This window comes from Canis lupus, chromosome 6 (genome assembly GCF_011100685.1).
Source record: "Canis lupus familiaris isolate Mischka breed German Shepherd chromosome 6, alternate assembly UU_Cfam_GSD_1.0, whole genome shotgun sequence".
Lineage (NCBI taxonomy): Eukaryota > Metazoa > Chordata > Mammalia > Carnivora > Canidae > Canis > Canis lupus.
The window spans coordinates 24,293,344-24,320,572 of record NC_049227.1 but is presented as its reverse complement, the minus strand read 5'-3'; the positions used below and the strand labels follow the sequence as shown (position 1 = coordinate 24,320,572).

At 36.1% G+C, this 27,229-nt stretch overlaps 1 protein-coding gene across 16 annotated transcripts in view; it reads left to right on the top strand.

The window, feature by feature from the left end:
• LOC489979 (ATP-binding cassette sub-family A member 3-like) overlaps window positions 1–27,229 on the top strand; it is a 191,200-nt gene that overhangs the window by 95,212 nt on the left and 68,759 nt on the right. For 15 of the 16 annotated variants that reach the window (XR_005360835.1, XM_038540120.1, XM_038540119.1 and 12 more), the window contains 5 exons: window positions 7,483–7,637; window positions 7,877–8,032; window positions 8,533–8,743; window positions 11,116–11,266; window positions 20,749–20,847. Coding sequence is in view for 15 of the 16 variants with exons in the window: in XM_038540120.1 (XP_038396048.1) it covers window positions 7,483–7,637; window positions 7,877–8,032; window positions 8,533–8,743; window positions 11,116–11,266; window positions 20,749–20,847 (772 nt within the window). In the remaining variant the exon portion in view is untranslated. The remainder of the gene's footprint in view (window positions 1–7,482; window positions 7,638–7,876; window positions 8,033–8,532; window positions 8,744–11,115; window positions 11,267–20,748; window positions 20,848–27,229) is intronic. The other variant, XM_038540116.1, reaches the window with a different exon arrangement.

The window sequence follows — 27,229 nt, the reverse complement described above, 5'->3', positions numbered from 1 at the left end:
TAGGATCCTCTCAATAGATACAGAAAAAGCATTTGACAAAATACAACATCCATTACTGATCAAAAGTCTTCAGTGTAGGGTTAGAGGGAACATTCCTCAGCATCTTAAAAGCTATCTATAAAAAGCCCACAGCAAATATCATTCTCAGTGGGGAAACACTGGGAATCTTTCCCCTAAGATCAGGAGATTAGGGATCCACTCTCACCACTGCTATTCAACATAGTATTAGAAGTCCTAGCCTCAGAAACAAAAGGCATTCAAATTGGCAAAGAAGTCAAACTCTTCCTCTTTGCAGATAACATGATACTGTACATAGAAAGCCCAAAAGACTCCACCCCGAGATTGCTAGAACTCATACAGCAATTCAGCAGTGTGGCAGGATACAACATCAATGCCCAGAAATCAGTGGCATTTCTATACACTAACAATGAGACTAAAGAAAGAGAAATTAAGGAGTCAATCCCATTTACAATTGCACCCAAAAGCAGAAGATACCTAGGAATAAACCTAACCAAAGAGGTAAAGGATCTGTACCCTAAAAAGTATAGAACACTTCTGAAAGAAATTGAGGAAGACACAAAGAGATGGAAAAATATTCCATGCTCATGGATTGGCAGAATTAATATTGTGAAAATGTCAGTGTTACCGAGGGCAATTTACACGTTCAATGCAATCCCTATCAAAATACCACGGACTTTCTTCAGAGAGTTAGAACAAATTATTTTAAGATTTGTGTGGAATCAGTAAAGACCCCAAATAGCCAGGGGAATTTTAAAAAAGAAAACCATATCTGGGGGCATCACAATGCCAGATTTCAGGTTGTACTACAAAGCTGTGATCATCAAGACAGTGTGGTACTGGCAGAAAAACAGACACATAGATCAATGGAACAGAATAGAGAATCCAGAAGTGGACCCTCAACTTTATGGTGAACTAATATTCGACAAAGGAGGAAAGACTATCCATTGGAAGGAAGACAGTCTCTTCAATAAATGGTGCTGGGAAACTTGTACATCCACATGCAGAAGATTGAAACCGGACCACTCTCTTTCACCATACACAAAGATAAACTCAAAATGGATAAAAGATCTAAATGTGAGACAAGATTCCATCAAAATCCTAGAGGAGAACACAGGCAACACCCTTTTTTAATTCGGCCACAGTAACTTCTTCCAAGATACATTCACAAAGGCAAAAGAAACAAAAGCAAAAATGAACTATTTGGACTTCATCAACATTTCTAGTTCCTTAAGGCAGAATTTGGTTATTTGATTTCAATGCAAGTGTCTGCAAAGATAATTTTTTCTCTGAGACCTGATTTCCCTGCATTCAATAAGTTATGTCATACTGTGTTTACATTTTTGCTAGTCCCAGTGCATTTTCTAATTTCACTTGTAATTTCTTCTTTGAGAGTGTTGTTTAATTTTTGCATACTTATGAATTTTCCAGGTTGTTTTTCTATTGTTGACTTTTAGTTTCATTCCATTGTGATTGGAGAAGATACTTTGTATCACTTCAATCATTTTAAATTTAAGACTTGTTTTGTAGCCTAACATACTATCTATCTTGAAGAGCCCATGGGCATTTGAGAAGAATATGTTTTCTGCTGTGACTGGGCAGTGTTCTATATGTGTGGTTTAGGTTTAGCTGGTTTAAAGCATTAAATCTTCTGTTCCCTAACTGATCAGATCTCTCTAGTTTTCTCTTCATTGTTGAAAATGGGATATTAAAGTCTACAACTATTATTGTAGATCTGTTTATTTCTCCCGTCAATTCCATTATTTTTTGCTCATATATTTGGTGCTCTTTGTGAGGTACATATATGTTTACCATTGTTGTAATTTAATTTCTTCATGGGTTACTAACCTTCTTTGTCTTTTATAACAATTTTGTCTCAATATGTCTTTTGTATGTCTTATATGTCATACAATATGTCAATATGTCTTATATATCTACCCAGTTCTATTTTGTATTCTCTTTGCACAGAATTTCATGTTCTCATCTGCCACTTATGTCTTAAGTGAGTCTTTTAGAAATCATATGGGTGGATCACTTTCTATTTTGCCAAATCTGCCATTCATTTGAGAGTTAATCTAGTTCCATTTAAAATAATTACTGAAAAGGAAGGACTTTTTGCCATTTTTCTGTTTCTGTACATCTTTTATATTCTGATATTTCTCCATTCCTGAATTGCTTATTTTGTGATTAATTTTTTTCCTTCGGTGTACTGTTTGATCTCCTTGTGTTTCTTTTTCTGTATAAATTTTTTAATGGTTGCCCTATGGATTACAATTAACATCTTAACTTTATAACAATTTGCCTAATTCCATTTAGTTCTATGAGTTCTTTCTGTGAGTTCTCTGGGCATATTTTAAGGCAAATTATTTAAATTCTCTCTCTAGTAAGTCCAGTGTCTGTACTTCCTCAAGGACAGTTTAACAGCAAGTTAAATGATATCATAGGACACTTTGATTTAATTTACAAACTAGTTCTCTAAGGCTCAAATTTTAAGAATTGGACTGGTGGTGGACAGTAAAGGAAAAAAGTACTTACTGTGGTGCTAAAGTATCTTTTTCTTTAGCATTTTGTCTTTAACCCTATTTTCCAGAATTTTTTTCAAAAATGTTTTTTACTAAATTTATAGATTTAAATATTTAAAATTTTGAAAACTATGGCATTTATTTCTATTGGTAGAATGTTTAAATTTTAGAAACAGTTATGAATTATGTGAGTACCATAATCCATCCCAGGTAGATTTCTGTTCCTTACTTTTTGGTTTTCCACATTGCTTTATTCTACCAAGATTTGCATGAATATCACCATAGCAAAGGCAGATTTATTTTTGAATATTGAATTTTATTTTTTAAATTTTTTAGCTTTATTATTTTTTAAGTTTGTTTTTATTGAAGTTAGATTTACCAACATATAGTATAACACCCAGTGCTCATCCCATCAAGTGCCCTCCTCAGTGCCTGTCACCCAGTTACCCCAACCCCTTCCCCACCTCCCCTTCTGCAACCCTTTGTTCATTTCCCAGAGTTAGGAGTCTCTCATGGTTTGTCTCCCTCTCTAATTGTTCCCACTCAGTTCCCCTCCTTTCCCTTATAATCCCTTTCACTATTTCTTAAATTCCACGTATGAGTAAAACCATATGATGATTTTCCTTCTCCGATTGACTTATTTTACTCAGCACAATACCCTCCAGTTCCATCCATGTCAAAGCAAATGGTGGGTATTCATCCTTTCTGATGGTTGAGTAATATTCCATGATTTTATATAATATATATATATATATATATATATATATATATATATATATATATACATACACACATTTTCTTTATCCGTTCATCTGTCGAAGGACATTGTGGCTCCTTCCATTGTTTGGCTATTGTGGATATTGCTGTTATAAACATTGGGGTACAAGTGTCCTGGTGTTTCACTACATCTGTATCTTTGGAATAAATACCCAGTAGTGCAGTTGCTGAGTTGTAGGGTAGCTTTATTTATTTATTTTTTATTTTTTAAAAGATTTTTAAAATTTGTTTATTCACAAGAGACACAGAGAGAAAGGCAGAGACACAGGCAGAGGGAGGAGAAGCAGGCTCCATGCAGGGAGCCCGATGTGGGACTCAGTCCTGGGAATCCAGGATCATGCCTGAGCCAAAGGGAGATGCCGAACTGCTGAGCCACACAGGCGTCCCAAGGTAGCTCTATTTTTAGAGAACCCAGAAATAGGCACTCAACTCTATGGTCAACTAATTTTCGACAAAGCAGGAAAGACTATCCACTGGAAAAAGGGACAGTCGCTTCAATAAATGGTGCTGGGAAAATTGGACAGCCATGTGCAGAAGAATGAAAGTAGACCATTCTCTTACACCATACACAAAGATAAACTCTAAATGGTTGAAAGATCTAAATGTGAGACAAGAATCCATCAAAATCCTGGAGGAGAACACAGGCAACCCCCTTTTTGAACTTGGCCACAGTTCTTGCAAGACACACCTATGAAGGCATAGGAAACAAGAGGAAAAATGAACTATTGGGACTTAATCAGGATAAAAAGCTTCTGCACAGCAAAAGAAACAGTCAACAAAACTAAAAGACAACCTACGGAATGGGAGAAGATATTTGCAAATGACATATCAGATAAAGGGTTAGTATCCAAGATCTATAAAGAACTTATTAAACTCAACACCAAAGAAACAAATAATCCAATCATGAAATGGGCAAAAGACATGAACAGAAATCTCACAGAGGAAGATATAGACATGGCCAACACGCACATGAGAAAATGCTCTGCATCACTTGCCATCAGAGAGATACAAATCAAAACCACAATGAGATACCACCTCACACCAGTGAGAATGGGGAAATTAACAAGACAGGAAACGACAAATTTTGGAGAGAATGTGGAGAAAGGGGAACCCTGTTGCACTGTTGGTGGGAATGTGAACTGGTACAGCCACTCTGGAAAACAGTGTGGAGGTTCCTCAAAGAGTTAAGAATATAGAATTGAATAACTGAATTTATTATAGCATTCATAATAAATGTTAGGTATTTCATCTTCAGCAGAAGAACTTTCAAAAACTTTGTTTTGATTCCATTAATTAGTTGGATGAACCAAATGGAACCAATATTACTTTTTTATTTGAATCATTTGATGACACTGATAAATAAAAGGCATTATATAATTGCTTAAAAAGTTTCTTCTGCTCATGGGCCTGAACATTTATAGCTATTCCATCATGAGGAAGTTTGGAATAAAATGACTGAAGCTAATTTAAATTGGTCTTTTAATTTCTAGATAGAAAGTCATGCCTCATGAAGGAATATGTAAACACACCTTCAGCAGCTGTAATTTTTAAATCACTCTCGTTGGGTCAATTTTAGTAAAACAAGTATGATTTTTTAAAGCAGATTAATTTTTCACTAGCTTTCATGTGGTCAGTGGTATCCATTGGACTTCTATGGGTAATGTATATTGATAAACTTATATGTGAATTAATCTTTAGTCTAAGCTTTCTAGAGAAATGGGCATTAAGCATTTAACTTTTCATCAGTCTTATCTTTTTTTCTTAGCTTACTCCAGAAAGGATTGTGCAATAAAAAGCATTGCTAAATGTGCAGGAAAGAGTTGATATAATAGCCCAGAGACTGCCCTCTTTAGAAAGGCATGCTTATAGGGTTGGGCTTTGGCTAGCATCTGAGAACTTGGATTTTGAGAGTGTTCCCATATTCCCTAATAAAAGTAGCTCACTGTACCTAAACTGTTTATGCAGACCATGTAGTTTATGCTGAACATCTGCTCTCCTTTGGGGGTCTAAAATTTTGGTATGTCCTAAGTGGAGGGTACCTTCCAATATGACCAGCCCCTTAATGCTGGGCCTCTGATGGGCTTCACTGATAGAGAACATTTCCCATGACTTACTGAAACTTGTTGCTGGAGGGCATCTGGGTGGCTCAGTGTCTGCTTTTGGCTCAGGTCATGATCCCAGGGTCCTGCTCAGTGGGGGACCCTGTTTCTCTCTCCCTCTCTGCTGCTCCTCTTGCTTGTACACTCTCTCTCTCTCTCTCTCTCTCTCTCTCTCAAATATAAAAAAAATACTTGTTGCTGGAAGAATTAAGGGTGTCCTGTGGGACTCCACTGGATGTGTGCACCTGATTTCCCCTAGACTTTGCTATACATGCCTATCTTTTCTGCTGCTTTTGCTTTGAATCATTTTGCTGTGATAAACCTTAGCCATGAGTAGGACTATATGCTGAATTCTGTATTTCTGGCTTATCAACACTGGGGGCAATCTTGGAAACCCTTGACTCACCAAATGACAAGATAAATCAATTGCATAATTATATAAAATGATAAATTACAAAGGTACCAAAGGAAAACGTCTAACCTGTTCTCTGTATGGTCGAGGTGAGGACTGCTTTCCCACAATTTCTCACAAAACTTTAAGTAGACCTTACCCAATTTTCCCACTTATCCAACCTGCCACGGTTCCTGGTGATACAATTCACAGGCACAACTGGCCTATATACCAAATGTCCAGGAAGGGCAGTACTACTGAGTACTTTTCCCACGCTAAAAAGTTCACTCTTTATAGCCTCGGTCATCACTCTTTATAGCCTCGGTCATCTTATCCCACTTTAGTGTATCAGGGAGTGCCTGTATAATTGTCTTTAAATGGATGTGTTAGTAACGTTGTATCAAGAACATTGTTACTGTTCCTCTTTCAGACCCATGCATTAAAGTGTGATAACTCTTACTTATTGTACATACTTCTCACATACCACTAGGCAAATATGCCAGAAGTCAGATATACCAAGTTAGAGGTATTCCAATCCAGCACCTGCCCCATCTTATGTTAGTATCATTAATGATGATACTTTGTTAAAAATGAAAAATCTGGGACAAATGTTAAATAGGTTAGAGGGCCTGGCAACAAGAGTAAAGGGAAACATTTTAATTACCCTAAATGTAATGGACAATCTTGAATACATTTTTCCTTTCCAGAGTGCTTTAAAAAATTTTTTTGTAATTTTTTTAGACTGTTTTTTGGGAGGGGAGATATCATTCTCAAGCAGACTATATGCTGAGCACAGAGCCGCATGCAGGGCTCGGTCTCATGATCCCAAGATCATGACCTGAGCCAAAGTCAGCTTGATTTTGGATATTTAACTGACTGAACCACCCAGGCACCCCTCAGAGTGTATTTTTTAAAGTGGAATTATTTTTAAAAAGATTTATTTACTTTAGAAAGAGAGAGCTTTGGGGAGGGAGAGGGAAACACAAGCAGACTCCACACTAAGCAGGGAGAGCAGTGATCCCATGATCCTGAGATCAGATCTAAGCTGGAACCAAGAGTCCAGCTCAACCAGCTGGGCACAGAGGTGCCCCTTAAAGTAGAATTATTGAGTTGTGGAACTTAAGGAGTTTTGTAACTATTTAGAATGTTATCAACTTTTTCAGCAGAAAAATGGCCCAGTTGCCATCTTTGCATAAATGTTATGCAAATATTTTAAGGCCACTATATGTGATAACATTTTCTCTTCCAACAAAATTTTAACTTCTAGAGGGTTAGGGTCCTGTGTTCTGAATTTTTCATTTGAAAAAATCAGCCATTGTGTTTATAATGCAGTGCTCAGATCATAATATGGCTCATATATGTTATCAAATGGCAGACAATAGTACTAGAATATTAGAACAGCAAATTCTTCAAAGCATTTTGTAGCACTCAAGTAATTCATATTATTTCATATTCACCGAAAACTAGAATATATAGACAAAAAATAAAGGAAAAAAAATTATTTCTTTCCTCATCATCAGAAAGTAACCCATTTATATTTACGACTACTACTTCTGTAGAAGGCTCTGATAGCTTTTTTTAGTAATCTTTAAGTAGACTGAAGTTTAGATGCTAATGGACAGTTAGTTTCTCTCGTAGAAGCTAAGCTTCTGTCATGTCCTCGGCTTAATTCCAGGTTTGACTCTTCCAACAAGTGGAAAGGTGTATATTAATGGATATGATATCTCAAAAGACATGAATCACGTCAGGAATAACTTGGGATTTTGCCCCCAGGATGACATATTGTTTGCAGAGTTGACAGTATCAGAACATCTTTATTTCTACTGTGTGGTGAGTCAAAGAGATGTTCTTTTCCCCCACTCTTCATATGCTTCAGGCAGTATGAACAAGGAACAACATCTTTACCCTAATTTAGTGGAATCTTTTTTGGCATTGTTCTTTTACCATAAAGGAAGGTGAAAGGAAGAATTGTCTCATATATAAATAGTTGTGTAAGAGAAGTTTTGATGTAAGATATATTTTAAGTATAAAGGTGGAAGTACCATGTAAACTCTGGCTTCTCTTTGTAGATAAAAGGAGTACCTCCAGAGATACGGCCCACAGAAGTTAATAAAATGCTAACTTCTTTTGGCCTGCTGGAAAAGCATGATGCAATTGCAAAGTCACTGAGTGGAGGAATGAAGCGCAAACTCTCCATAATTATAGCACTTATAGGAGGCTCCAAGGTAAAGAATGGTTAACGCGAATCCCTGCTTCAGATGGTATATGAAACTCACCTGACACAAACCTAAAAGCTGATATCAATCTAACTTTCTAAAAGGAACTTCCCAAATGGTAATCAGAGGGGATTCCCACTTTTGACCAGGTGCTGTAATGTGGTTATAGAGCTTGAAATTACTGGGGATCCCTGGATGGCTCAGCAGTTTGGCACCTGCCTTCGGCCCGGGGTGTGATCCTGGAGCCCTGGGATCAAGTCCCGCATCGGGTTCCCTGCATGGAGCCTGCCTCACCCTCTGCCTTTGTCTCTGCCCCCCTCCTTTCTCTGTATCTCTCATGAATAAATAAATAAAATCTTTTAAAAAAGAGAAATTACTATTAATTTTGCAGAGTTCTTAATAAAATATAGTGTAGATTATGTATCTTAACTTAAATATGCCCCCATAAATAGTAAGTTATCCCATAAGGGGGACAGCATAAATCATGGAATTGTTCTTCTGGTTTTTAGGTTGTGATACTTGATGAGCCAACATCTGGCATGGACCCAGTCTCAAGGAGATTCACCTGGAATGTCCTTCAGCAGTATAAACATGATCGAACCATCTTACTGACTACCCACCACATGGATGAGGCTGATGTTCTGGGTGACCGCATAGCCATCATGGTCAAGGGATCCCTGTGCTGCTGTGGCTCTTCAATTTTCCTTAAAAGGATATATGGTCTCTCTCCCTTTGATCATTTTTTGGATGCTAATGGCTTAATAATATTATTCAAACATGGTTTTTGTTATTATTGTCCCTCTACACAAGTCCTCAAAAACTTCCTGTGTCCTTAATTATGTTAGGTCTAAACTATTTAAATTGGTTTTTTGTAACTTAGACATTTCCTATCTAGTTAATTACTTCTCATTATTACTTAAGTATATTCTGACTTGGAAAATATTGTTTGTTGACCCCACAAAAGTCATGTTTATTTCTTTCATGTGGCTTCTACTGAAGTGTTAATTTGTTGGAGAAGTAAAGTAATGCTTTTGAGGGTTTAGCACATAGATTCGTGGCTTGGAGAGGAAAAAATCAATGACTAGATATTTCTGACCCTTTTCAATCAAATCAGTATCAAACTCCCAGTATAATGAGTTAAATGCTTTCCAGTTTATTTTCATGAATATTCCTGAGATGTGGTGGTTGACCAACAAGAGTTTATTTTTATTTTTATTTTTTAATTTTTATTTATTTATGATAGTCACAGAGAGAGAGAGAGAGAGGCAGAGACACAGGCAAAGGGAGAAGCAGGCTCCATGCACCGGGACCCCGATGTGGGATTCGATCCCGGGTCTCCAGGATCGTGCCCTGGGCCAAAGGCCCGCGCCAAACCGCTGCGCCACCCAGGGATCCCCAACAAGACTTTATTGAACAGGAAATGACCAAACTGTGGAATAAAATTGTCTTGACTCTGATAAATATATAGTTTGGTTAGTCAGTAAGACTAGTACGTTGAAAGTGAACAATACAAAAGCTTATATAATTGTTTCTGAAATTACGTGTCTCAAAGCTGTGAGTATATCAGGATTTCAGAATGAGGAGGAGACAAATTAATGAGAATAGTTAAACATTCTGTCATTCTATTAATCATGAATTCAGTACTTGAATTCATTCATTCAACTCACATTTATTGCAGGTGAGTTATATTCATGTTTACACATATTATCTCATCTAATCTTTATAACATCACCATTTTTATGAAGCAGAACAATGGGAGTGGACCTGGGTCCCTCTGGCACCAAGGCCCATGCTTGGTACTCTCATATGCTACCACTTCCCCATCAAAGAGGATGTAGGGTCTTACTTAAACTGTCAATTTTGTGAACGTCAGAAAGAGAGAGACTAATATTATTGAATTATTTTGCACTTACAGATGAGGATATAAAAATCCATAGTAGGTTAGTTATAGACACAAAAGTATTGCTCAGGTATATTGGTTATCCATAGAATGCCTTCAGTTACAGGCTTTATAAAGGCAATGGAGAAAAGAACAAAATCTTTTAGGAAAATGGACAAGTAAGTAAGAGCAAGAGGATAAAAATGGGACTTTTTTTACTCCTAGAACAATGAGGAAGTCAGCCTGGATCAGGTTTTTTGGGAGGATCAATAAGAAATTAAGTTTGATGGTCAGGGGTAGGAAATGGAAGGCATTGAAAACAAGAGTGGTTTTCATTAGATATGCAAATGTACATATAAGAAGAAGTTAGAAATATTGGATTCAGAAGCACCATTTTAGGATATAACAGTAAGCCAGCTTAAAGTGATGAATGATAAAATAAGAATAAGAGCAACAAGACCAGAAAGATGAGCATGTATGTGTGTATCCATACAGATGTGTGGACAAACATACACATGAACATGTGTATGTATATAAAACCCTGAACAGATCAGAAAGACTTAGTGTCACAAGTCCACATAGCCTGTTTTTGTGTGACCAAGTAAAGACTTCCTAGTACAATAAGGTGAAATTTTGCAGTTTTCATTCATTAATATGATGAAGGTAAAGTTTCCACTTTTGATAAGTGTCTGAAATGTGATGAGTAAGCGTTAAGTATTTAAAGAATGACGGAAGGAAGAAAATCCAAAGAAAACATAAAACAGGGATCCCTGGGTGGCACAGCGGTTTGGCGCCTGCCTTTGGCCTGGGGCGCGATCCTCGAGACCCGGGATCGAATCCCACGTCAGGCTCCCGGTGCATGGAGCCTGCTTCTCCCTCTGCCTGTGTCTCTGCCTCTCTCTCTCTCTGTGACTATCATAAATTAAAAAAAAAATAAAAAATTTAAAAAAATAAAAAATAAAAAAGAAAACATAAAACAATAAAACTTTACAAGTTTGAATTCTGGTAAGAATATGAAACCTATTTATCCCAAAGATTAAAGACAGGAACTAAGAGGAATGAGTTGAAGATGATTTGAAAATCATTTGTTCCTAAGCACAATCATGATTCCTCTTAAAAAATGAAATTTTTAACAGACGAGAGCTTGTTTTTGGGGTTAGGGAGTGTTAAGATTACATTTAAAATTTTTTGACTTTTTAATGAATGTTTTCAGGTGTGGGATACCACATAATTATAGTGAAGGAACCTCATTGTGATGTTGAACAAATTACTCGACTCGTTGAACAGCATGTACCTGATGCCAGACTGGAAACCAATGTTGCAGCTGAATTATCATTTATCCTACCCAAAAAGCACACGGACAGGTAAAGATCCAGAGAATGTTAGATAAATGGTTTTGGATTACCAAAAATAACTATTACTTTTCCAGGTTTCCTTGGGCTTGGCAAGTAGATTCTTTCTAGTTGCCACTTGATAAGTAATAGTCAAAAATTTACTTTCCAAGGCAAATCATGAGAGAGCCTGCTATGAGACTGTGGCTCCAGTGTGCTTTAGGCCTTGAAGCACCTTAAGTCCCACAAGTCTAGCATGATGAGCAGTCAAGGCAGAGTATGACCTATCAGCCTCTACAGTCTGTCCTAATGGAAGAGTTTTTCAAGTTGTATTTGCAGTGAAGGCTGTGGAAAATGATAGTATAGCTATTGGAATCAGATGTAAAGATGGCATTGTTTTGGGGGTAGAAAAGTTAGTCCTTTCTAAACTTTACAAAGTTCCAACAAACAACTTTTTAATGTTGATTGGCATTTGGAATGGCACTAGCAGGTTTGTTGGCAGATGCTCGTTCTTTAGCAATCATTGCAAAAGAAGCTTCCAACTTTAGATCTAATTTTGGCTATAACTTTCCATTAAAATGTCTTTCAACAAGAGTGGCCATGTATATACATGTATATATACTCTACAGTGCTTTTAGACCTTTTGGCTGTGGTTTCATGTTAAGGTCTTACAGTGTGAGTGATGGTGCACAGCCCTACATCAGGAGTGTCATATGGTTATTGGGGCTGTGCCATTGGCAAAGCCAGGTAAGCTGCAAAAGATGAATAGAAAAGCTTCAGATGAAAAAAATGACCCACTGTGATGTTGTTAAATAAGTTGCAAAAATAATTTACATAGTACATAATGAAGTTAAGGATAAAGCTTTTGAACTAGAGCTCAGCTGGGTTGGTGAAATAACTAAAGGAAGGCATGAAATTGTTCCAAATGATAAAAAGGAAGAGACAGAGAGATATGCTACATAATCTTTGAAGAAGAAGATTAATCAAATGATGGTAATATGTTATATGTACTTTAGCATCTTTAAAATTTCTAATACAGTCCTGTATAACTCTTTAGCCCTGTTATTATATATCCATTCGTCAATTTTATTAAATTTTTATCTTATAAAAATATTTACTTCCTGAGGATTTCATTATTTGTAGAGGGGTGTCATGCAAGTTAGGTTTAATTTGGGCTTGTCTTGATATATTATTTCTATTTCTGAATGCCTGTTGTTAAGTAATGACTAAGATATGGTAAGTTATTAGCACAAATTTTCTTCTTGCTGAGTGAAATCAAGTGAGTTACTAAGATAATAAGAGAAATAGTAGCCTATATAACAGCAGCTCCTGGAGGAAGAAACTCTAGAAACCAGAGGAAACAGGCAGTTTGCCCACAACCATTAACCAAATTAGTTGTCAAAGGAAGAAGCAAGGAATAATAATTGTGTTTGGAATGTGTATGTTAACTAAGGGAAGAGGAGACTCATAAACTTCCACAGACTGTTCCAATTTCATCTTCTTGCAAGATGTAATTAACTAGCTTCGTATTCCCTTACAGCATAAAACAAGCTTGTTGGCATTCTCAAAAGAAGATAGAGGGGAATGTCTTCAACTGGCTAAGGAGTATCTACAAAAAGCCTGTAGCTAACATCATACACAGTGGTGAGAAACTCAAAGCTTTCCCATTAATATCAGGACAAAGGCAAGGAAATCTCTCTCCACTGCTTTCCCACATCATGTTGAAGGTCCTAGCTAATGTAATAAGAAAAGACAAGGAAATGTTATGTAGATTGGGAAGGAAGAAATAAAACTACCTTTGTTTACAGATGATACAATCATCTTATACAGAATATCTGAAAGAATTGACAAAAAAAAAAAACCCTCCTGGAATTAATAAGTGATTATAGCAAAGAGGCAATATGCAAAGTTAGTATGCAAAAGTAAATCACTTTCCTATATGTTGGCAATGAACAACATATAGGAAACATTTGAAATTATAAACACACTTCCAAAATTTAGTACATCCAAAAATGAAATGTTTAGGTATAAACCTACCAAATACCAAATATATGCAAGTTCTACCAAACTTGGATGAATGAAATAGAAAAACTAAGTAAATTAGATATTTTATGTTTATGTATAGGAAGACTAATATTGTTAGATGTCAGTTCTTCCCAGCTTGATCTATAGATTCAATATAATCTTATTTTATTTTATTTTATTTTATTTAAAAGATTTTATTTATTCATGAGAGACACAGAGAGAGTGAGAAGCAGGCTCCCCACAGGGGGCCTGATGTGGGACTCAATCCCCCCATCTGGAATCACATCCTGAGCCAAAGGCAGACGCTCAACCATTGAGCCACTCAGGTGTCCCACAATCTTTTTTTTTTTTTTTTTAAGTAGGCTCCAGTCCCAGTGCAGAGCCCAACATGGGGCTTAAACCCACGTTCCTGAGATCAAAACTCAGACCCTCAACCAACTGAACCACTCAGACACCCCTAATGTAATCCTCATAAAAATCCCAATAAGTTATTTGGTGGATATAGACAAATTGATTCTAAAGTTTATATAGAGAGGCAAAAGACTCTAAATAGGCAACACAGTATTGAAGGAGAAAAATGTTGGAGGACTGACACTAACCAGTTTCAAGACTTGGTATAAATCTGCTGTAATCATGACAGTGTGACATTAGTCAAAGAATAGAAAAGTAGATCAATGGAACAGAACGGCAAGTCCAGAAATAGACCAATATAAATATAGTCAACTGATCTTTGTCAAAGAAGCAATGGAGAAAAAAGAGCCTTTTCAACAAGTGGTGCTAGAATCACTGGACATCCATATGAAAAATAAATTAACGTAGACACATATCTTACACCTTTCAGGAAAATTAACTCAAAATGGATCATAGGTCTAGATGTAAAATGAGAAACTATATAACTGCTAGAAGATAATCTAGGAGAAAGCCGAGATGCCCATTGGTATGGCAATGAGTTTTTAGATACAACACTAATAGCATGATCTCTAAAAGAAATAATTGAAAATCTGGGCTTTATTAAAATGAAAAACTGTGCTCTGTGATGGGCAATATCTAGAGAATTAGAAGGCAACCCATGGATGGGGAAAAATATTTGCAGACACACATCTGATAAAAGATTGTTATCCAAAATATTCTTAGAACACAACAATAAGAAAACATACAACCCAATTTAAAAATGGGTTGAAGACTTGTTTTTAAATATTTATTTTAGAGAAAGAGAGCGTGCAGAGGGGAGGGGCAGAGAGAGGGAGAGAGAGTCCCAAGCAGACCTTGTGCTGAGTGCAGAGCCCAATGCAGAGCTCAGTCTTGTGACCCATGCAATCATAATCTGAGGTGAAACTGAGTCTGATGCTTAACTGAATGAACCACTTAGTCACTCCTAAAAATGGGTCAAAGACTTTAATAGATGCCTCACCAAAGAAGATGGGTGGAAGATGAGTGTATGAAAAGATGCCCATTTCATATCAGGTAAATGCAAACTAAAACAATAATTAGATATCACCACACATTGATTAGAATGGCCCAAATCCAGAACACCGACAACACCAAATGCTGATGAGAATGTGGATCAACAGGGACTCTCATTCATTCATTGCTTGGCAGAATGCAAAATGGCACAGCCACTTTGGAAGATAATTTGGTGATTTCCTACAAAACTAAACATACTCTTAACCATTCAATTCAGCAGTATATGCATATTTAAAGTAGTTAAAAACTTACATACACAAAAAAAACCTGCACACGGATATTTATAGCAGCTTTATTCATAATTGCCAAGACTTGTAAGCAAGTAAGACGTCCTCAGTAAGTGAATAAACTGTGCTTCATCCTAATGATGGAATATTTTTATTTTTATTTTTTTGATGGAATATTTTTAAAAGATTTTTATTTATTTATTTGAGGAGGGGGAGAGGAAGCGAGAGCACAAGTAGGCAGAGCGGCCCGGAGAGGGAGAGGGAGAGGGAGAAGCAGGCTCCTTGCCGAGCAGAGAGTCTGATGTGGGGCTCGATCCTAGGACCCAGGGATCATGACCTGCACCAAAGGCAGATGTTTGACTGCACCAGGTGTCCCCACAGTGTTCTCTTTAATCTTAACTAGGATAATGAAGAAGAAAGTTTCCAAATTTTTAAGAATTTAAAATTTATATAGTTTTATGTTGTGCAAGGGATACAGGCATGAATAGTACCCATTACTTTGGATGGAAGAGAGGAAAAGTTGATAAACTGCCTGACATCATATTATTCATTTATTTGTTTATTGTATTGTCTTATGTCTCACACTAAAATGTGATATCAAGGACTTAGTTTTGTTCACTTCTCTGTCTCCTGGACTGAGAACATTGCTTAGCACATAGTTGGCACTACCTAAATATTTGATGAATGGGTTAAATAATCATTGATGAGTCACAATTATAAATGGTTACTTATGGAAGTATAAGGTGCTCTTATATTGGAATCATCAGGAAAAGTGAGCAGCATGTAAGCCCAGTATCCAAATGATGAATAAAATTAAGGTAAGAGAGGAACTGGGTTCAAAACAATTTTTGGAGGAAAAAAATATTGGAAAAAAAGGACATGTCACATTTGAGAGCCTAGACAAAGGCCAGTGTGGTTGGAGCATGGAGGGAAAAGTGCACAGATATGACTATTGTTGCATTGGAATATCTTTTTCTATCCCTTCACTTTCTTTTTTTGAGCACTCAGTTTCTTTTCTTTGATTCTTTCTTTCTCTCTCTTGCATGTTTTATGTATATGATGTCATATTTTCATCTCTTTATTTTGTGTATCTCTTGACTAATTTTTGTAGATATAATTGGTTTCACTACTTTTGTGATTTAACCTCCATATTGGCATTATAAGCCATTAATCTACTACCTTTACTGTATGTGCACTTTTACCAATGAGGTGTTTTTCCTTTCATAATTTTCTAACAGGTAATAATTGCCTTTTTTTTTCACTTAAACAAATCCCTTTAGCATCTTGTTAGGTTAGTATAATGATGATGAACTCATTTTAACTTTTGTTTATCTGGGAAACTCTTTTTTTTTCTTCAATTCTGAATGGTACCCTTCCTGGGTAGAGTATTCTTGGTTGTAGCTTTTTTCCTTTCATAACTTTGAGTATATCATGCCACTTTATTCTGTCATACAAAGTTTCTGCTGAAAAATCAGCTGGTTACTATTTGGGGTTTCCCTTTTAAAATGTAACTTTGGGGTTTCCCTTTTATGGAACTTTTCTCTTACTGTTTTTAAGATTATCATTATTTTTTTGCCATTTTAATTATTATGTCTTGGTGTGGACCTTCTAGGCTTCATCTTATTTGGGGCGCACTGTGCTTCCTGGACCTTAGCTAGATTAGAGAAATTTTTAGCTACTATTTCTTCAAATATGTTTTCTTCCCCCACCTTCTCTTTCTGGGATCCCTATAATGCAAATGTTATTATGCTTGATGTCACAGAGATCCCTTAATCTTTTTTCATTTTTATTTTTTCTTTTTGCTGTTCATCTTGGTTGTTTTCCATTACTCTGTCTTCAAGGTTATTGATCCATTCATCCTTCTGCACCATATAATCTGCTGTTCATTAATTCTAGTATATTTTTCATTTCAGTTATTAAATTCTTTAGTTCTGACTGGTTCTTTTTAATATTATCCATCTCTTTGTTAAAGTTTTCACTGAATTTCACTATTTTCTCAAGTGCAACAAGTATCTTTATGAACATTACTTTTAATTATTTAGCAGGCTTATTGTCTATTTCCATTTCATGTAGCTCTTTTGCTGTGATTTTTGGCTTGCTCTTTTATTTGGGACATATTCCTCTGTGTCATTTTGTCTGGCTCTTTCTGTTTGTTTCCATGTATTAGGCAGATCAGCTACATCTCCTGGTCTTGAAAGAAGTGTCCTTGTATAAAAGCATACTGTGGTGCCCTGTAGTGCATCTTCCCTGGTCATCAGAATTAAGCGTACCAGGGGTGTCCCCTGTATGGGCTGTATGCTCTTTCCCATTGTGGCAGAGTTGTGATTGCTGTAGGCATGTTGGTAAGTGGGGCTGGCCCTCAGTCCTGTGCCTGCCACAGCCTGCCTTGCCTGCTGCTGGTGCACAGGGCAGGGTTTTCTCTCTATGCTGTGAGAGGCCCAGCTGTAGCTACCATCATTTTGCTCATGGGCATGACTAGCCAGGCTGTCTGCAGTTAGCCACTGTGACATCTACAGGAACACTCCAGGGCAATGCTTGTTCCCTGTGCAGCCAGCTAAGAAACCTGGCAGTTGGCACTGTGAGTGTGCTGGTGTGCAGGGTTACCTCCCCCATAACCCCAGGGCAGGAGTCACTTTGAAGGAGCACCTACTGAGGCAGTTGGGTTAAATGGTATTGGTCTGTGGGGAATTGCTGGGCTGGACCTTGTAATTCTAGAAAGGTAGATAAAGAGTATTAGAACTGGCTTCTATAAGCAATCTGCCTATCTAGGTTGAGAGAAGGCAGGAAAAATGATGCCTGTAAGCACTTTTGTTCCTGGAGAAATCTGCAGATCCCTGCCCCCCACCTCTGACATATGTCCTAAAATTAGTCAATCAAGCTTCACATATACCATGGTAGTTTTCAAGCTCCTGCATCTGTGCTGTGTCTCTGGCCAATTATTTAGTGTGCTGGCTCTATAAGAATAGGGGATCAGTTTCCTATTGCCCTCTAGTTCTGCAGGAGGTAACCTTGATGATTTTTAAAGCTTCTGGAATCAAGCCCCACTGATTTTCAAAGCCAGATGTTATGAGGACTTCTCTTTCCAGTGTGGGTCCCTAGTGCCAGGGATGTCTGTTTAAGGTCTGATCTTCTTGGCTCCTGACTGCATCTTTGTTTCTCCTACCCTTCTTGATGTGGTCTTCTCTCTCTGTCTTTAGCTGTGGAAGATTTGTGCTGCCAGTCTTTAGGTTGCTTTCAGAGTTAACAGTTGTTGCCTTGGTGTGTACGTGGAATGAGATGAGTTCAGGATCCTCTTCCTCTGTCATCCTCCTATTTTGTACATTTTTTATCTATAGTTTCTAAGTGTTTTAGAGTTAAACATTATTTTCATATCAAGAAAATTAGTATTTAAGTGAGAAGCCATTTTCATTAAAAGATAAAGAAATTTCCCATATATATAGAAAATTCTTCTGAATCACTAGGAATAATAGAAGAGCAAATTTAAGCTAGATTTTATTATAATTTTTTTTGCTTTTAAAGGAAGAAAAATGTTTAAAATGATTTTGGTAAGCATTGATAATGATTTTGTGAAATTTCCTCTTTAGATACTAGTAGTGAGAAACTCTTAAAAATATTCATATACTTTGACCCAACAATTCCAGGATATAATTGTTTTCTAAGGAAACATCTAGAAATACCTAAATTCCCCCTAAAAAATAAAAATTCATTCAATTACAGAACATTCATACAATGGAATATAAATTAATCTTTGGAATTTATATTTTCATAGAAAAACACTCGTTACATTACATGTAAAAGCTGGATATAGAATCCTATAATGTAGTATACCAGTATGCAAAATATGGAAATAAAACAATAGAATCAAAGTAGTATATCACATTAGTAAGAGTGGTGTTATTTTCTAGGTAGTAAGACTATTTTTATTTTCTTCTTTAAATATTTATGTTATCCACATTTTCTGTATTTGCTACTTTTTTTAATCAGTAAAAGGATAATAATAATAATTTTTGATGATTCATTATAAATTTTTGTTTTTTTTCTGATTTATCCAGCCCTTAAGAGGCCAGAGTCTGCTGTTTAACCAACATTATACACAAAAACACAATTATTACTAAAGTTCCTCATTATAGCAATGAATGAATTAAAAAGTCAAAGGATCCTATAATCCTTCTCCATAGAAAAAATTACTCTTAAAATTTGAGTTTGTTTTTATATTACTTAAGATTTTTTTATGCAGAAAATAGTATGGAGATTCTTCGAAAAAATTACTAGCTACCATATGATTTAGCTATCCACATGATTATTCAGCTATGCCATATGATTATGAGCTACAATATGATTCAGCAATCCCCCAGATGTTTGTGAAAAAGAATTAAAATCAGGATCTCAAAGAGACACACTTGCTCTGTCATGTTTATTGCAGCATTATTCACAATAATCAAAATATGGAAACAACCTAAATGTCCATCTGTGGATGAATAAAGAAAATTGGTATATGCATATCATGAAATATTATTCATACTTAAAGAAAAAGGAAATGCTGCCATTGTGACAATATGGATGGATAGATCTAAAGACATTATGCTAAGTGATATAAACCAGACACAGAAAGACAAATACTGTATGATTTCTCTTATATTTGGAATTAAAAATAGTCAAGCTCATAGAAGTAGGGAATAGAATCATGGGTTCCAGGAGCTGTGGGGAGAGGAAAATGGGGAAGTGATTGTCAAGGGTCCATAGCTTCAGTTTTTGCAAGAACTTTAAGTTATGGAGATCTACTATACAGCATAGTGCCTGTAATTAAGAATATTGTGTTGTATACTTAAAATTTGCCACGAGGGTAGATCTTATGTTCTTACTACAAAAATGAATGGATGAATGAATGAATGAATGAGATAGGAGAAAATATGGGGAGGCCTTGATGGTGTATATTGCATATGTGCAGCTTGTGTGTATGTACATATGTCAATCATGCCTCACTAAAGTGGTTCATAATTTTTAAAAAAAATATATAAGATTTTGCCATGCATATATTGATAAACATGTGTACAAATTATCTTGATAAACATGTCAGTAGTATTCTAAAACTTACTTTTCCCACTAATTATGAGACAGTAAATTGAATCTAATTTTGGCTAAAAAAATAGAGAAAATTTTGATAGAACTTTCCAAAATGGAGAGTTTTGGTCTCCTTTTTTGTGGTCATATTCACTCCTTAGAGAGAACATAGTACATAGGTTCAACAGCTGAATAGGTTTCTGGAGTAGATGATCTTCTAAAGTAGAGAAACATAAATCTCAGAAAAACTATTTTTCAGAAACCTTGATGGCACAGTATCACATCTTCCTGAGATGGCACAAAACTTACCTGGTTATGTGAGGAAACAATTCTCTTCTAGCTCCTACATTCTATTATTCATACTTCATTTTCTTTGTTGAGTATCTTCTGCTTCTTATTAATTTGAAAACATTTTTCCTTTTTGATTTAGTATTTTATAAGAACTACAGCATATGTTAAGTAAATTAAATCTTAATTAGAGATGAATGTTAATATGTAGAGAAAGTCAGTTGATAATTTTATCAGAAAACCAGGAAGGAATTTATGATAGCAGTTTGGTAGTTTTTTTCCCTTCATATATTCCACATTTCTCTTTCATCAGAACCATGGGAACTGTAACAAGCATTGCAGTGAAGGATGAGCTACATTTTTACCACTGCTGAAGGAAATTAATTGGGAACAAGAAACATTTATATGAAAGTAATCTGGTGGTAGCTTTCTCTTTTCTTCTCCTTCTAGGTTTACAGGCCTACTTACTGATCTGGAAAAAAGTCAAGAAAAACTGGGCATTGGTAGCTTTGGTGTCTCGATCACTACCATGGAAGAAGTTTTCCTTAAGTAAGTAATGATGCTTGGAGGGGCAGGAGAGAGGAAAAATCTCTTGCTCTATAATCAGATTTCACTGTATGGGGATGGAGTAATTGAAGAAATAGTATTAGACTGTTAGAGATGATAATCTTCTATGAATGCCAACAGACTAGTCCTTGCCCCTTGTTCCTCTAATGGGCTCAGGCTGCTGTGAGTCACGTGATTAGGATGAGAACAGCAGTTCAGTGAGCTGGAGAAGCAGGATCTTCCCTGCAGATCATGTGGCTATGGAACTGCATAAAATAACTAAGCCCAAGTACTAAATATCCAGCGTAGAGGAATATTGGGTAAGAAGGTTATTTATGAAACTTCAGGGTTTGTGTTTGGGTGCCTGCACCTTTTGGGAGTCAGGGTTAGGAATGTCCTAGAGCAAAGAGAATTTATGTGATCCAGTATCTAAAGTGGAGATTTTACTGGGGATGACTTTAAAATCTTGAATCTAATCATGTCTTTGTAACCTACTTAAATTGTCAGTGGTTTATGGTCTGAGATAACCTTACACTGTGTGAAAGCTCAAAGAGAAATCTTGAATCTAATCATGTCTTTGTAACCTACTTAAATTGTCAATGGTTTATGGTCTGAGATAACCTTACACTGTGTGAAAGCTCAAAGAGAATGTGTCCAGGGATTCCAGGATACTGCTAAGTGAAGGCCAACTAGTTATAAGTAAAAAGACCTCACAAAAAGTCTTTTCTGGTTCTCTGGACTGTTCTAGACTTCACTCTCTCAGGCTTAAAAACAATCTTATCAGTCTCACTGCTTTATGGAGTAGTGACTAAGGGAGGTATATTGCAATAGATATTCTCAAGAATCAAGAAAAGTCTCAAATACACAATCTAACCTTACACCTAAAAAAGCTAGAAAAGGAACAGCAAATAAAGCCTAAAACCAGCAGAAAAAGGAAAATAATAAAGAACATAGGAGACCTAAATGATACAGAAACAAATAAAAATTCCAGTAGAACAGATCAATAAAACTAAGAGCTGATTCCTTGAAAGAATTAATAAAATTGAGAAACCCCTAGCTAGACTTATCAAAAAGAAAAGAGAAAGAACCCAAATAAAATCAAGAATGAAAGGGGAGAGTCATAACCAATACCATAGAAGTACAAACAATTATAAGAGATTATTATGAATAATTATGTGTCAACAAACTGGGCAATCTGGAAGAATTGGATAAATTCCTAGAAACCTACAAACTACCAAAACCGAAACAGAAAGAAATGAAAATTTGACAAACATTATATGGTCTCATTCATTTGGGAAATATAAAAATTAGTGAAAGGGAATAAAGGGAAAGAAGAGAAAATGAGTGAAAATATCAGTGAGGGTTACAAAACATGAGAGACACCTAACTCTGGGAAATGAACAAGGGGTAGTGGAAGGGGAAGTGGGCGGGGGGTTGGGGTGAGTTGGTGATGGGCACGGAGCCGAGCACTTGGTGGGATGAGCACTGGGTGTTATGCTATATGTTGGCAAATCGAACTCCAATAAAAAAATTAAAAAGAAAAGAAAATTTGAACAGACCCATAACCAGCAAAGAAATGGAATCAGTAATCAAAAATTTCCCAACAGGGGCACCTGAGTGGCTCAGTCAGTTAAGCACCTGCCTTTGGCTTTGGTGGTGATCTCAGGGTCCTGGGATAGAGCACTGTGTCAGGTTCCCTGCTCTGCAGGGAGCCTAAATCTCCCCCTCCCTCTGCCTGGCACTTTGCCTGCTTGTGCTCTCTCTCTCTCTCTCAGATAAATAAGTAAAATATTTTTTAAAGATTTTATTTATTTATTCATGAGAGACAGAGAGAGATGGAGGCAGATGGGGAGGCAAACTCCCTGTGGAGCAGGGAGCCTGATTCGGGGCTCCATCCCAGGACTCTGAGATCAGGGCCTGAGCCAAAGGTAGATGCTCAACCAACTGAGCCACGGAGGCAACCCTAAATAAAATCTTAAAAAAAAAAAAAGGGCAGCCCCGTGGCTCAGCGGTTTAGCCCCTGCCTTCAGCCCAGGGCCTGATCCTGGAGTCCTGGGATCGAGTCCCACATCAGGCTCCCTGCATGGAGCCTGCTTCTCCCTCTGCCTGTATCTCTGCCTCTCTCTCTGTCTCTCTGTCTCTCTCTCTCTCTGTCTCTCACAAATAAATAAAATCTTTAGGAAAAAAAAAAAAAAAAAAAACCTCTGGGGATGGATGATTTCCCAGGGAATTCTCCCAGAAACTTAAAGAAGAGTTAATACCTATTCTTCTCAAACTGTTACAAAAAATAGAAATGAAAAGAAAACTTCCAGACTCATTCTCTGAGGCAAGCATTACTTTGATTCCAAAAACCAAAGACCCCACTAAAAAGGGGAATTACAGGCCAGTGTCCCTGATGAACATGGATATAAAAATTATCAACAAGATACTAGCAAATTGAATTTAAAAGAATTATTCACCTCAATCAAGTGATATATATTCCTGGGCTGCAGAGGTGGTTTAATACTCACAAGTCAATTAACATGATACACCACATTAATAAAAGAAAGGATAAGAACCATATGATCCTCTCAAAAGATTCAGAAAAAGCATTTGACAAAATACAGCATCCATTCTTGACAAAAATCTTGAACATAGAGGGAACATACCTCAATATCTTAACAACCTTATATAAAAAACCCACTGCTGATATAATCCTCAGTGGGGAAAAGCTGAGAGCTTTTCCTCTATGGTCAGGAACAAAACAGGGACGTCCATTCTCACCATTAGTGTTTAACTTAGTATTAGAAGTTGTAGCCTCCCCAGATAACAAAAAGATGAAAGGCATCCCTATCAGCAAGGAAGAAGTCAAACTTTACTCACTGATGACATGATACTCTATGTAGAAAACCCAAAAGACTCCACCAAAAGATTGCTAGAACTGATACATGAATTCAGCAAAGTTGCAGGTTACAATATGAACATACAGAAATCTGTTGCATTTCTATACCAATAATGAAGCAGCAGGAAGAGAAATCAAGGACTCAACCCCAATTACAATTGCACCAAAAACCAGGCTACCTGGCTGGCTTATCAGTGGAGCACATGACTCTTGATCTCGGGATTTTGAGATTGAGCCCCATGTTGGGTGTAGAGATTACTTAAAAACAAAATCTTAAAAAACAAAAGAAAAAAAATGAAGAACAGTAGTACCAAAAACCATATTCTCCCCACATTGATCTATGGTTTCCATCCAGATCAATTCCAGCCCTATCAACCAGCATCCCAGAAGAAGTTTTTTTAAGAATTGATCAGCCAATTCTAAAATTTCTTACTCAATAAAAAGAACTTAGAATGGGCAAAATCACTTTGGCAGTGCATATCCAGTATTGTGCTGATGAAAAGGAAAGAACTCTCAAACCTGCCAATTATACAGTAAGATGGTTCTACTGCATTGGTGAATACATGGCAACATCCAGTGAGTTAAAAATATCTACCTTCCACAATCTAGAAATTCCACTGTTATATATACACTCTAGAGAAATCTCACATAATTGCCTAGAAGATAGATACAGAGATGTTCATTGAAGTGTATAATAGCAAAATACTGGAATAAATAATACAGTGTAATAATAAAATATGATACCTATGTAATGAAATACAACACATATCAGTTGGAAAGAATGAACTAAATTTCTCTTTGTACAAATGTCAACATGGAGAGATGTAAAATGTCTAATCTTTGAGAGGAAAAAAGAAATTTGTAGGACTGTTAAATATACCATTTACATAAAACATTAAACTCATAAAACAAAACTATACACATTTATGGATGCATATGTGTGTATAGTAATATTAAAATATATCTAATTGCTCTACTGTAAAATTACCTTTTATCCCTATTTTGTACTCTATTCTTCTGAAACATGTCATTAGACACAGATCATACTCAAGGGGAGGAAGGATTGCATACATATACTTTGTGGAGGGAATAGTATCTATATCATTATCTGGAATTCTACAAGGAAGATTTGTCTCCCTTCTCCATTTATTCATTCAGTTCTGTTATCAGTATGGACTCACGTACTACTATCTTGGCCAGGTGATCAAAGTAATAGTTTCATTGCAGTGATATGTCATGTTAATATCGTATACCCCCCTTGCCCTGATATAATGAGAGGAAGAGGGTACTTCATCTTTGCAATATTCTTCCCAAAAAGCCATAACCCCATTCTAACCATGAGAAAAACAAGACAAACCCAAATTGAGGAACATTATACAAAACACCTCATCACAATATCCAAGGTTATGAAACACAATGAAGGTGTTAAAAACTGTCACCAACCAGAGGAGCCTAAAGAGATATAATGACTAAATATAACATATGCTTTGTGGGATCCTGGAAAAGAAAATGGACTTTAGTGGAAAAACTAGTGAAATGTGAATAAAAAGTGGAGTTTAATTAATAGCAATTTGTCCATGTTGGTTTCTTAGTTGTGATAAATGTACCATGGTAATGAAGGATGTTAACAATAGGGAAACTGCATGAGGGGTATACAGGATTTCTGTATTATCTTTGCTACTTTTCTGTAAATCTAAAGCTATTCTATTGTTAAAAGTTTATTTAAAAAGTATCTAGAGGATTACATACCAAACATCATAGTTGACTTGATGGTAGGAAGAAAAGGGGATTGACAATCTTGTTCAGAGGTGATTTAAATTTATTTGTAATATATCTTAAAAATTGGCTCAAACTAACAAAATGTTAAATTTTCTGAGTTGAGGATATAGATGTTTTCTTACATTTGTTCTTTTTTTGTAAGAAACTTTAAAGAAAAATGTTTAGCTAAGTAAAGTCTAAATATTTCTGTATCAGAGAATACTCCAACAAAATTAAGAAACAAATGATAAATGGCACAGATTAATTATAATAGGAATCTCTTCTAAATCCAAAAGAAAAATATGAAAATACCATATGAAATTAGACAAGTGATAGAAAATTAATTCACAAAAGAATAACCACAAATGGTCAAATTAATTCAAAGGAATGATAAAATAGCCAAATGTAAAAAAAAAAATGTTTTGGTCAATATGTGGTAAAATAGGAAGATGTTATAAACTTGGCCTCTTTCTGAAGGGCAATTGACAAGAGAGACAAGTTTTAAATGTTTTAAAATGTGAGTATTCTACATCTGCAATTTTGTTCTTTGTGGATAGTGATAAATGTGGAATAATGTTCATCATGGCATTGTTTGTAATAACAAAAAGTTAAAGCAATCAAAATTGGCCAGTTAACTGGCACATCTGTACAGTAAGATGAAATTCAATAGTCATTAGAAGTATATAGATATACTAAGGTAAATACAAATAATTTTATTTATATAAAAATTTTTATTTTAAATTTAATTTAGTTAGCATATGATATATTATTAGTTTCTGGGGTAGAATTTAGTGATTCATCAGTTGCATATAACACCCAGTGCTTATTACATCAAGTGCTCTTCTTAATGTCCATCACCCAATTATCCCTTTCCCCCCATAGCTCCCTTCCTGCAATCCAATTTGTTTCCTAGAGTTAAGAATCTCATGTGGTTTGCCTCCCTCCTGTTTTCATCTTATTTTTCTTTCCCTTCCTCTGTGTTCATCTGTTTCGTTTCTTAAATTTCACATATGAATGAAATCATATTGGTCTTTCTCTGACTGACTTATTTCGCATCGCATAATACCCTCTAAATCCATCCACGCCATGGCAAATGGCAAGATTTCATTCTTTTTGATGACTGAGTAATATTCAAGTGTGTGTGTGTGTGTGTGTGTGTGTGTGTGTGTGTGTGTATCTCATATCTTCTTTATCCACTCATCTGTTGACAGATACCTGGGCTTTTTCCATATCTTGGCTATTGTGGACATTGCTGCTATAAATATTGGGCTGCAGGTACCCCTTCAGATCACATGTTTCTATCCTTTGGATAAATACCTAGTAGTGCAATTGCTGGCTCATTGGGTAGTTTTATTTTTAACTTTTTGAGGAAACTCCATACTGTTCTCTAGAGTGGCTACACCAGTTTGCATTCCTATCAACAGTGTCAGAGGGTTCCCCTTTCTCTGCATCCTGCCAATATCTGTTGTTTCCTGTGTTAATTTTAGCCATTCTGACAGGTGTGAGCTGGTATCTCATCATGGCTTTGATTTGTATTTCCCTGATGCTGAGTGATGTTGAGCATCTTTTCATGTGTCTGTTGGCCATTTGTATGTCTTCTCTGCAGAAATGTCTGTTCATGTCTGCCGGTTTTTTGACTGAATTTTTTTTGGGGGGTGTTGAGTTTGATAAGTTCTTTATTGGTTTTGGATAATAACCCTGTATCTGGGAAGTCATTTGCAAATATCTTCTCCCATTCTGTAGGTT